The sequence below is a fragment of the Meles meles genome, chromosome 5 (genome assembly GCF_922984935.1).
Source record: "Meles meles chromosome 5, mMelMel3.1 paternal haplotype, whole genome shotgun sequence".
Classification (NCBI taxonomy): domain Eukaryota; kingdom Metazoa; phylum Chordata; class Mammalia; order Carnivora; family Mustelidae; genus Meles; species Meles meles.
This window is the reverse complement of record NC_060070.1, coordinates 10,516,098-10,528,759: the sequence shown is the minus strand read 5'-3', so window position 1 is coordinate 10,528,759 and position 12,662 is coordinate 10,516,098. Positions and strand designations below refer to the sequence as shown.

At 57.8% G+C, this 12,662-nt stretch overlaps 1 protein-coding gene across 1 annotated transcript; it reads right to left on the bottom strand.

Moving 5' to 3' along the window:
* Positions 1-8,727: 8,727 nt before the first annotated feature.
* On the bottom strand, positions 8,728-9,555 carry LOC123942077 (nascent polypeptide-associated complex subunit alpha, muscle-specific form-like). The gene has a single exon (XM_046006033.1). It carries the CDS (start codon positions 9,553-9,555, stop codon positions 8,728-8,730), a length of 828 nt encoding a protein of 275 aa, XP_045861989.1.
* Between the last annotated feature and the right edge of the window lie 3,107 nt (positions 9,556-12,662).

Sequence of the window (12,662 nt, the reverse complement as noted above, 5' to 3'; positions counted from 1 at the left end):
GCCCTCCGGCAGGTTGGGGGAAACCTCGTCACGCTGGCGGCAGGTCGTGTCGGGCCTGAGGGCCCCAGAGCCCGTCTGCAGAGGCACAGATCTGTGCGTGGAATGCGGTTTCTTCGGGAGGAATTTCCTGTGTTGGTCTGGGGTCAGGACATCCCCAAGTGGGCTTCTCAAGGGCGCGGGAACCAGGATCACGGCTGCTCTTTCAGACGTCGCTCCACGACCAACAGAAAACGGGAAAACGTGGCCTAGAAATTGCACGTGTAACCTGTCCCGACAGCCCCCACGCACACGCGTGTGCACGTGCACACTTGTCGCCGCCGAGGGCGCGCTGTCTCGGGCCCGGGCCCCGCTCGCTGGCCCCTGCAGCCGGGCTTTGCTGAGGACGCGAGAACAGCTGTTTTGCTGTGACAGGTGAGGCCCAGGCTGCAGCCAAGGTGTCCGGGGGGAAAGAGAAGACGCTGGACAGTCCCGCGGCGCTGTCCTTTGTCTGACGCACCCGGAGCTGCAGCGGGCAGCTGGGTGGAAGGAATGAGCGCCGTCCTGTTTCCGGCTAAGGATGTGGGGACCGCACCCCTCGGTAATGAAATGCTTCAAGGACTCACAAGCCTGGGCCTGCCGGAGACCCGCCAGGCCACCACCAGCTGCGGGCCCCTCCCTGAGCCAGGTCCCACCGCAGCCCGGCCCTGGCTGCCCCATCGCCAGATGAGCTTCCTTCATGCAGGGCCCAAAGTCAGATGCTTCGTGTCAGGCTCAGGGTCAGGGTCAAAACCCCCTTCCGCATGCCAAGAGGCAGTTCCCTAAATTTCAGAGTGTGGGAGGAAGTGGATCCTTCTGGAGAGCGGCAGGCTCAGGCTGGGGGACCAGGGAGAACCAGGGCCTCTGGGAAGGGCCAGGAGCAGGGGTGCGGAGGTCGATCTATTCCAGAATGACGGCTCATTTTACCAACGCCTTAGCATCAAGGTTCTGAGTTGTCGGTTTGGGGACGGCTCTTTTTAATAACTCTTCACATTTAAGAACACCCAGTTTTCCCAGCTTCACATGTGGATAAATGGGAGGAGGGAATGCTTTGGAGTCAGAAAGACCTCGAGCTAATGAAACTTCCACCCCCGGGATTCTCGGCTGTGAACGGGAACTCTGTAAAGGTCTCGGATTAAATGAGGTGATGTTCCGAGGCCCTCGGCTCAGACCCCGGAACGAGAGCGCGGTCACCAGTCCCTCTCTCGTCCAGGGGCCTGCGTACCAGGACCTGGCACGCGCCAGGGGCCCAGGGGCGAGGACAGGTCACCAGGATGGGACAGGACACCTGCCAGGGCCAGCCCCCTGGCGGTGGACACACAGAGTGGAAGGTCAGCTCCGGGTCTCGCGGGACTGAATTCGATAAGAAATAGGGCAATTCGTCAAATAATTACAATCGTGACAAACTATGATTAGAGACGTCGGACGTGATCCGGGAGTCCAAGGAGGGAGTTAGCTGTTTATTCATACATTTACAGTGTGTATCTATTATATATATACATCTTACAGGTGTTATATATTATATAGATGTGCCTACACATGGGACTATGTATTATAATAAAGGAAAAAATCTCAGTCAACCCCACAGAGAATAACGGGAGGTTCCCGTGCTGGTGTATCAGAGAGGGCTTCTCTGAGGAGGGGACCTGCTCAAGCCACCATGGGAAGAGTTGGGGGGGTGGTCAGAGGGAGCCCTGAGTTGGGGAAGAGCCAGCCAGGGTTGGGGGGACTGTGGGAGGCGGGCAGACGCCCCGGTGGCTGTGTGCCCAGCACCCATTCCTGGAGACTGGTGTGCGCGTCGGGAGAGGCCGCCCCCGGATGATCTAGCTCAGGTGCCCCCCGACATGGATCTCCACCCTCTCGGAGCTCCCCCGTCCTCGGGATCCCAGCTGCCGGGCTCCTGGCATGCAGTTCTTCTCCTTCCCTCGTGGTATGTCTCCTGTGGCTGTCCGGGCGCTCCTCTGCCCCCCGAGTCTTCATTCGGCGGCCTTACATGTGCTCAACTCTCTCCCCATCCTTGAACATCCGCCCCTAAAGCCCCTTTATTTCTGCCTCCACGGACCCGTTCATCCACTGTCTGGTCTCCATGGCGACGAGCACCTCTAATGGATGCCCGGGTCCTCTGAGGTCATGCCCGCTCCCTCTTGTCGCCTCCCAGCCTGCACACACCCCTCTCTCACATACGGTCTCTTCTGCCCCCAAATCACCAACGCACACCCATGGTCTCGTTTCCCCACCCGTTTGTGTCTCCTGATTTCCCGCCCAGGTTTAAGGACGTCAAAGATAGCTTACGTGAGCCTGTGCTGATCTGCTCTGGAACCTGGTCTGTTGACAGTGGGGATTGGGGAGGGCCTGGGGTTCTGATCCCCTGTACATGGGTGCCATGGCCTGACCCGGGATGGTGCTGTTCCATGCGCTACGTGGAAGGGCCCGGCGCGGTGCTGAGAGCTCTGTGCAGACACTTTCTAGGTGTGTTCAGTTACCCACGGTGAGCCAGGCCCTGGGAATGCGTTGCTGGACCCCACAGTCTCTTTCTTCATGTGGCCTTTCAGCTGGGGGGAACAAGGTTGCCACATTTAGCAAATAAGCATACAGGATGCCCAGGTAAGTGTGAACTTCAGATAAACAACAATTTTTTTACTGCAAGCATCAATATTTGTTGTTTGTCTGAAATTCACATTTAACTGGGCCTCTTGTATTTTATCTGACAACCCTAAGTGGGAGAGAAAGAAAACAAATAAGGAACTATGAGAATAACATAATTCCAGGATTCTGCTGGGTGCCAGGAAGAAAAAGCAGTGCTCTGCAAGAGCATCCCAAGGTGCCGACTGGATGGTTAGGGATGGGCTCCTGGAGTCCTGGGGGATGGCAAGAAGCCTCCATATCCAAAGCCCAGGGGGCAGCATTTCAGGCACCCACAATAGCACGTGCAAAGGCCCTGAGGTAGGAAAGAGTCTAATGTGGTCCTCAGCCAAACAGTCCAGTGTGACGGGATGGAGGGGCCAGCAAGAAGGTGTATGCCTCGTGAATTGATGACATAACAGACCTGGCCACAAGGAGCGGGTGTTCCACAAATTGTAGCTATTATGTATTGTCATTCATAATTACGGTTTTAAAAATTCAGGCCAAATGTGACTTCCAGACATCATGTGAAACACTCCTTCCGTCACTCAGCTGCCATATTTATCCTACGCATTTCAGCACATTGCTGCTGAGTGTCAGCCAGCCGTAAGACGTTTGCCTGTACCTCCAAAACTTATCTGAGAAGAGATAAGATCCAGAATGTTGTCTGTAATTCCTATTTCTCATCATAAGATGTTAAAACGTCAACCAGAGGGGCACCTGGGTGGCTCAGTCATTAAGCATCTGCCTTAGGCTCAGGTCAGAATCCCAGGTTCCTGGGATCGAATCCCACACTGGGCTCCCTGCTTGATGGTGAGCCTGCTTCTCCCTCTCCCTCTGCCTGCTACTTGTATTCCTGCTCTCGCTGTCTCTCTCTCTCTCTGTCAAATAAATAAAGAAAATATTTTTTTTTTTAAATGTCAACCAGAAACCCCCAGCCCTGAGTGTCACTAAGAAACTTGTAGAACACGGGTGTCGGTCCGCAGAGACCCTGGGCATGCGCTCCCCGCTTTGCCCTTCCCAGATACCCCATCTCTGCTGCGTGATTTGGAGCCTGTCACTCAACTTCTCTGAAAACCAGTCTGCCCATCTGCAAAGCAGGGCTGGTAATAATATGCAGAGGATCCAGGGAAATAATGTCTAGGAGTGTGGGAGGCGTCGGGCGCCCAATGAAGGAAGCAGGTCTGATGGCAGTTTCGATCCTAGGCGTCCCAGTGACCACCTTCCTCACCAGAAAGCTGAGGAAAGGGAGGCCCAGGGTTCCAGGCCGTTCAGGAAAGTCCTCTCCCTGCTTCCTTTTCCCCAGCAGGCTGCTTGCAGCCCTGCCGAGGCGGGGCGAGATGATTTCACAAAACCAGTCACAAGCGCTGTAGTCAGATTCGGTGCAGGGACAGGTGTCAGGCGAAATGTCAGCAGACAGTGTTGAAGGGAGCCATGACTCACTCCTCACGTGCGGCCGTGAGGGAAGGCACCAGCCTGCCTTAGCCACTCAGCCCAGGCTCGTGTCACAGTGGCCCAGCAACAGGGACAGGGGCGGCGGGGGCAGGGCGGCATCTGTCTCCTACAGAACCTGCTCTCGGTGGGACCTGGTGGGCAGCCGCCCAGGGGCCTCCCACCCCCCCCCCCACTCTGCTAGCCACGGGAGTCTCAGCAGAGCCGTCCCCATCCCCACGAGGTGGTGTGGTCATGAGATGGCCAACGGCTGACCCGCCTGGCACGGTGCCAGGAGCACAGCCACTTCCAGCGGTAGCCCAGGGCAAGGTCAACTCCACGCTCGGGCCATCTGCATTTGGGGGGAGGGGCCGGGCATGACACCACGATCCCTGAGTGTGAGCATCTGTGTGCAGATGGCCACGATCGAGCCCATGTATCTGAGCCATGGCCACGAGTCCCCGATCCCCACGGGATCCCCACAGGTCCCCGAGGCCCCAAATCCTTTCTTTCCGAGCTGCAGACGCCTGCCAGTCCAGGTCAGCCGCTCAGCCCTCCGGGCCGTGCTTCTGTCTCCGGTCCCCCACGAGGACCCCGCCCGCGAGGTGGGGGAGGGCAGCCACTCGCAATTCGAGGTGCAGCCACTCTGGGGGGGGGAGGTAGCCACCCCAGGGAGGAGGGCCACCTGCCATTTTCCCCGCACCTCCACAGAAAACTCTCCATTTTAAATTAAGAGCATGCCCACTGCCGGGATTTGTGGTTTCCACCTGTAACGTAAATCTCTTTTAGAGATGTGTGGGAACAGCATACATAATGAAGTATCCACATGGAACTTGATTTAAAGTGGCTTTTCGTTAATATAACAAATGAAGTGTACCAAAATTTGAAAGTATATTCCTTTGGGCCTAATTAAAATACCGAACAAAATACATGTATATGTATATTTTAAATGAAGACATTCGGCCGCCGGAATTAGCTACAAAAATGAATTCAAATCGAAAAGTGCACGGTGAAGTACATTGTTATTATTAACGGAGCCGGTCCTCCTCCCCGAGATAGCTCAGATAATGTGCCCCTGATTTAGGGCCCGCATGGGGTGACAAGTGGGCTTTGCTTGAAAAACACCCCATTCCCCGAAGCGGCTTGTCCCGAAGCGGCTCGTCCCGCGGGTGCTCTAACGGCGCAGCCTTCTGGTCGCAGGAGAAGTTTCCGTGCCCTTGGGAAGGCAGCCGGGAGCCGGGATCGCCTCCCACCGTGGACAGCTTCCTTGGCCCAACGTCTGCGCGCCCGCGGCGGTTGGCCTCTGCCCGGGAAGGGACAGGCGCTCTTCGGATGGGGACCGGCCCTGGCGGGAACTCCAGCTGGCATCCAGGAACAGGTCCCCTGAGGGTGGCCTGAGGCGTGCAGCGGAGCTGTGAGAGGGCAGGAGCCTGGGTCGAAGGAGCGGCTGGTGGCCGGTGTGGACGGCGGACCAGTTCCTCCGCTGAAGCCACGGGAGAGAGCCACGGCAGCCTGTGCCACGCGCCTCGTGCCCAGCTCTTGGGCGGCAGGAAACTAAGGGAAACCCAGGGCGGGGGCGCCCCGGACTCCAGATGGGACTCCGGGAACTTGGGTGGGGAGTGGCTCCCTGCTGACAAGTGGAGCCGATGGCAGAGGACACCCCAGAGGCCGGGTCACGGACCAGAGAGACCCCCTTGTCCGTGCACGTGACCCCTCAGCTGTGTGGGACAGGGTCTTGTTTCCAGGCTGTGGAACAGGACTTCGTACCGTGACCCTCTACATGCGGAGGGGCCTCGGCGCTTGGCAGGAAATCCCTCCAGGCTCGGCGAGGGGACCCCAGAAGGGAAGCAGCCAAGTGTGCGTGTGTTAGCACACGTGTGTGAGGAGGAAGCCAGAGAAGGTGGACGTTCTCCAGACAGTGGCTGCGCCGATGCTGTTTGACCGGCCACCTGGAACTCCACTGGTGACGGCCCCTCTGTTGTTGACCTCTGCGTGGGGACATCGTGGGGACATCGGTGGTATGTCTTCTCTTAGGACTGATGAGGATGGAATTAAACACTCCGTACGCAGGATTAGTCTTCCGAAGTACATCATAATCGTTCCTCATTATCCTCGTTATTGGGTAAGTTTCTGGCTCATACCGTGGTCCCCGGGGCGGGGTGGGGGTGGTGGTCAGGGGGGACATGAAGTACCGTTAACCATAACTGATCTTTGCACTGCTGTGTCCTTTACACCTTACTTTTGCGCATCTCATCTTCTGGAAACGTGCAACGACACAGGCCAGGCCCTGGCGTGTCATCCCCCCTTAACCGAGGAAACAGGCTCACAGGCGACAGACCTGCCCGGTCCCATGTAGCCACCAGCGGGTGGGAAACAAGTCCAATCTGAGTACCTGCCTTTGAAGCCCTCCACCCAGGAGGGAGAGGAAGCCCCTCGTGGACTCCAGAAAAAGCTCGCTAGAACATCTAGAACTTTCCACGCTTCACTTCATGGGCTGGGGAAGAAGAAACTAGGCCAGATGGGGCAGGTGCGGATCCCAGGGCTCAGCCTGGCCACGACCATCTCCTAAAAACACTTAGACTGGGTCAGCAACTGACTTTTTAAAAACATTTTATTTATTTGACACAGAGAGAGCTCATGTGGTGTACACAGAAGTGGGTGGAGCAGCAGAGGCAGAGGGAGAAGCAGGCTCCCCGCTGAGCACGGAGCCCGATGTGGGACTCAAACCCAGGACCCTGGGGCAATGACCTGAGCCAAAGTCGGACGCTTAACCAACCGAGCCACCCAGGCACCCTAGCAACTGACTTTAATTCCAAGTAGCAACCCCTGTTTCCATGGTGATGGAAGGACCCAAGCCCCCAGGTCAGATGTCTCCATTTCTAGGTGATTTGTTGGAAGGCTGGTGGCTTCCATCAAAAGCTCTTAAATATTAAAATATTCCATTGGAAGCCTAGTAGCAGGCACAGAGTAAGGACTTCTGGGTTCATGGGACTTTTTAGATCTCCAGTTGTCATGCATGGCCTCTTGCATTTGAAGATGCTGCGTCATTTCCCGGGAGCACGAGCCTCGATAAAAACAGGCCGGCTCCAACAAGAGGCCTTGCAGGGTGCGGTCGACCAAGTTCATGGGCTTCGCTGGACTGCTACTGCTTTATTCAACTAACATAAATGTTCTCCATGAAGAGGCCGAGAGCGGTCCTCTTCTACCTGGCAGCCGTCCCACCTCCCAGCTCAGCAGCGCTCGGTAACACCCCATGGCTCCAGGAGCACAGTCTCCGAGGAGTCAAGGTCCAGAGATGGGTTCAGATGGGAAGTTGGGGTGGGGGGCAGAAGGGACAGGAATCTTCCTATTCAAGGAGATTTTGAGGAGAAGTCAAAGGCGGAAAATGTTGACTGGACTTTTTCTGTCCTGAAATGGGGGCTGATCCCAGCTTTCACAGGCTAGGAGGCACATGGGGACTAGACTCTGTTCCGGTGTGTGCACAGCAAGTCCTGCTCGCCTCTGGGTCAGGGACTTCAGAAGCTCATTTCTCCCCCAAGAAGTCAAGTAGACAAAGACAGAAATGGAAGGCAAGGGCTCTCAGATCTGCTTCATGACCCACGAGAGGGTCTGTCCAAAGGGCAGAGGGCTGGAAGGGATGTGTTGGCTTCTAAACGGCCCATGGGAAAGGTCCAGGGAGCCCCCCGCAGAGACTCCAACACCCACTGGTTCCCAACTGTGGGTGATCTCGCAGCCCCTTGCCTCTGCGTCTGCTGTCCCCTCGCCTAGAACACCCGTCCTCTTGCTTGTGGCCTCCAGGACTCAACCTTCACTGAACACTGTGGATCTGAGTGACATTTTAAGGAGAGGCCTGGCAGGATTTGGCTCAGCCTGAATTTGGTGTTGAGAGAGCAAGGAAAAGAAAGATGCCACCAGGGACATCTTTCCAGATGTTTTTGCTGTCGAAGTGCTTGAGGGTTGTAGCTCTTGTCAGCGGTGGGGGCGCCGGAAAGGGGGGTGGGTCTGTGAAGTGGGAGATACGCTCCTTCCTTTGTCAACAGGGTGCATTTTCCTGTCAGCAATACTTAGTCGCGGAAGATGACCCAAGTCACCAGGAAAGGACACTCTGTAGACTCAGGCCTGAGGTGAGGACCTGGACGTCACTCCAGGCGCCCGGGCCAGACCCAGACGGAAGGTGGAGACACTCAGGGAGGGGAAGCAGCTGACCAGGCCCCGTGTGCGGGCGGAAGGGGGCACCGACCAGGCACCCTGGCCTCTGGCGGTTTTAACCTGGTCACATGGACTCTGGCTTTCTTCACTGCTCTGGAAGGGAACCCCAAGCTCCAGAATTCAAAATCTCATGCTACTGTTCAAATAACAGCAGCAGACGGGGGGAAGGATTGCTTAGCATTTGGAACTTGCTACTTGATGGCTCTAGGTAGAGCCCAAGAGAGGGGCCTGGATTGCAGGACGCTGCTGCCCGGCAGGAGAGGGACGTGAGGGAGGATGGGGCCGGGGTGGTGGGGGGGGGGGGGCAGCCTGCAGTTACCCGCACAAAACAGGATTTGGCCTAGAACGGAGGCCGGGGCTGAGGCCCCTCTGCCTTAGGACGCAGCCCGCACTACATACAGGCCCCACGGATCATCCTTAATCCCACAGTCCGGCCGCCTCGAGCGGGGGTTACCAGCCGCTCCGGAGCAGGGCAGAAGGCGGGAGGAGTAAAACGCCCCTTTCCCCGGGGCATAAAGGGGGGCAGGGCTGGGACGCCCCACAGAGCGAGAGAAGGAGGGAGGCGGAGGCACAGGGCCGGGAGCTGCGGGGAAGCCAGACCTGCGGGGATCGGGGCGCGGGAGGCGCGACGCTGGGTGCTCCCGGGTCGCTGCGGTGGGTGGCCTGGGGACGACCGACGCGGGCCGGGGGCCCTCTAGCGGGTCTGAGGGTGGTCGGGCTGGGCCCCCAGTCGGGGCGCGGTGGGCGCGGCCGGGGCCCAGCGGAGCGCAGCGGGGACTCGCGTGGAGCGCGCGTCCCCAGGTCGCCTGCGGGCGAAGAGGCGGCGGCGGAGGGCGAACCGCGCGGCAGGCACGAGGGCTCGTCCCCGCAGGGTCGCCCTCCCCGGGGCCCACGCGCGACTCCGACCTCCGCCCGAGACTGAGCGCGGCGGGTCAGCGGCCCTAAACGACGCACGCCTCCCGCGCGCGAAGGGTTTGCTGCTCCCGCAGGCGGCCAGCGGCCCCCCAAGTCCGCGGCTCGCGGCGCAGCGTCCCCAGAGCCGCGACCCTGCGGGGTGGCCGCGCGCCTCCGCGCCAAGGACCGCGACGGGCGTCCCCGCGTCTCCCTTCCCTCCTCCCAGCGGTCGGCCCTGCGCCGGCCTGGGCCGGGCGGTAGGGGACGGACCCAAGCCCTCTCCGATGCGGGTCCCCCGGGTTCAGGGACTCCAGGCACCACCCGGGTACAGACGCGTGGGGGGAACTCCCGGCCCGAGCAGAATCGCGGCCGCGCGGGGCCCATCACTCGACCACCAGGGGAGCCGCGGGAGGAACGCGCCTTTCAAACCCGCGCCCCCGCCCCGCGCCCCTGCCCCTGCCCCCGCCCCCCTCCTCCCACCTCCCCAACTCCTCGTCCCCCGCCACAGGCTGGAAATTGGGCGGCGCTGGTTCCACAGGCTCGCGCCCTGTCCTTGGCGCTGTGGAGCACTTTGGAAAAGGTGCCCCCGGTGACTGTCACGTCCCAGCGCGGCTGCTGGCGGGCGCCAGGCCCCGGTCGTGCAGCCTCCGCTGGTGCCGGCAGAGCAATGACACTGGGCGGCGTGCAGGGGCGCGGCAAGGTGGGAGCCGTCCCTGTCGGCCTGCGGTCCTAATGGGAAGTGGATGTTAAAGATGAGAAATCCAGTTCTGTAAAGTGAAATGTCATGCATTTAGAGTCTCAAGCCCTCCCCTAGCCTTTGGTATTTGACTATCTTTATCCTTGGCAGTGTGTGATTCCCATGTTTCAAAGAAAGAACTTTAAAGGTTCATAAAGCTCCAAAGATTTCAAATAGCTCTTTTAAAAGCACTTTGATGGTTTAAATGCAGACACGTGAATTACATATCTCTTAAATTACAGAGGGTTTTAAATCTAAGGGAAATGTCTTAGGCAAGATGGATTCGAGTGTTGTGTTGGGCGGGTAGGTTTTTTTAAAGATGTTCCTAACATTCAGGTTGATGGTGGGAAGAAAAGAGACAGGGGTGTCTCAGACTTCCTGTCACTTGGCCCCCATGGAAGATCTCAGAGCGGAGCCTTCTTGTTCAGGGCAGGGGCAGGGACACGGCCTTATATGGCAGCTGAAGGGCCATGGGGGAGGGACTGCTCCGTCCCTTCACACCTTCTCCACCCACCTCAGTGGTGAACGAGTGAATGAATGAATGGGCGATACAAAGAGCAAATGGATGTGGTGATCATATCGCCATTCTTGCCACATCAGCCGCTCACCCATGACCTAAAGGGATTGTTTCAATGTCCCCAGGTCAAGCCTTCAAGAAACCACTAGCAACGGGAGGCCCTAACCTAGGAGAGGAGGCAGTCTGGTATATGGTGAGCTCAGGCTGTGAAGTCAGGCTGCGGGGACTTGAGTTCCTGCTCTGTCCCTTATTGTCTGGGTGACCTCTTTAATCTTCAGTGTCCTCGTCTATCAAATGAGATCACAAGGGTCCTTCAGTCAGTGGGTTGTTGTGAGGATTAATTTAGATACATGCAAAGCCTTTAGCAAAGGGCTTGGCTCACAGGTACCGTTAAGAATAAGTGATAATGGGTGATGGTGAAGATGATAATGGCGGTGACGGCGGTGACGGCGGTCACCCCTCACTCTCTCTCACCCATACAGCTATGGCAGCTGATAGTCTTGCAGGGAGGTGGAATTACCTCTCTCCCAACTCCAAGAGCATCCCCTCCTTCCAGGCCTGGGAGCTCCCTCTGCTGATGAAGGGGATGGGCAGAGAGTCAGACCTTCCTGTCCTGAGTGGGGAACGTCACTGGACTTTCTACAGCTGCCAAGGAGTCCGGGAACAGTCTTGGCCTTGGGCATGTACAGGAGATGGAAGAAAAGATGAGAGTTCTTTGAACTGTTTCCTAGAACATTAAACTTGGCCATGAGATTTCCTTAGAACAGAGGGGTTTTGGAAGACAGCTTCTAGAGAGGTCTTCCAGAGAGGCAAAAAAATATGGCGAACCAGCTTGGTGGGTGGACCGTGTCTGTCCAGCACGTCCCTGAAACCCTCTGCACAGAAAGAAAAGTCCCCGTGAGCACAGCTCACTCCCTCCCGAGGAGTTCTTCTCGCTCACTCTTCCGCACCCTCACGTGACAAGGAGCCTGTTCTGATGTATTTGGTGCGTGTACTCATTCCAGATTCTGTTCATCCCTCTGGCTCCCGTGCCCTGCTTGCGGCTGGAATTATAAGGCTCCGGAGGCCAGGGTCCCTGACTTGCTTCCTTACATGTCTCACAAACTCCTCGGTAGACAGCAGAGGGACCCCCCACCCCCATATTCAGCATCTCCCACATGCCTAGCACCGTGCAGGGCACACACTGGGTGTTGGCTCCTGCCCACTGAGCAGACAGAAGGCCAGTGACCGAGGTGAGGGTGCGTCTTTTCTTCTAAAGACAAGCTCTGTCCTTGTCCCTCCCCACTCAAGTGGCACCGGATGCCGTGTGCTCGGGGCCGTAGTTACATCAAGGTGGGACCCTCGGAAGCCACCACGTGAGGTCCCTCTGGAGGCCTCATGGCCTCTCGGCCACTCGGCCCATGCTCCCGGAGATCCTGCCTCCTCCAGCTCACTGAGAAATTGCGATTTTAAGCTCATCGATACGATTAGGTTTTTCAAAGTGAATCCCTCATGCCGTCAATTTTCATTCCAAGCTCAGAAACACTTCGGCTCTCCAAACCCTCCGCATCAGAATGTGCCGTTCCAAGTGCGACCCCCCCCCCCCCCCCGTGGATCATCCCAGGTTCAGGGCTGCGGGGGTGGGGACGGAGCCAGACGGTCCCCTACAGAGTCACCACCATCGCCCTAGTCGCTCTCCATTAGGGAAAGGGATGGCAAGACGGGGATTACCGCGCCCATAAATCAGCGTTGTGTTCTGGATCATCTAATACATTTTTCAAGGGCTGGTCTCTCGCTGGTTGGCATGCACGGAACTGCTCAGTTGGTACAGAGTTTGCCATCGATCTCCCCTTCCTCCTCCCCACACGGCATCTCCACCTCCTCCGAACCTCCCTGATATTTTATACATAAACCAGTTTGGATTCCCGGGGCATTCCAGCTAGTAAATGCTCTGAAGATTCATCTTTATGGACTAGCAGCCCAGCCTTGCAGCGTCTCGGCTTCTCAAGATGAAAAGGAATTTTATTTGGTGTGTCACGGCACGCGGGGAACGGCCGCTGGCGGGTGGCTGGGTTCTATTATTACCGTGTGTGCGCTTCTCCAGAGACGATGAGACAAGGCCGGAGGGAAGGCCTCCCGGGTGGGGCCCTCGGAAAAACGACGCTCTTCATCCTGGACCCTCCCGGCAGGGCGGCAGGGCGCCCCCTGGCAGGCCCCCAGGATCCGGGGTGACGGGGATGGCGAGCTCTGAGCCACCAG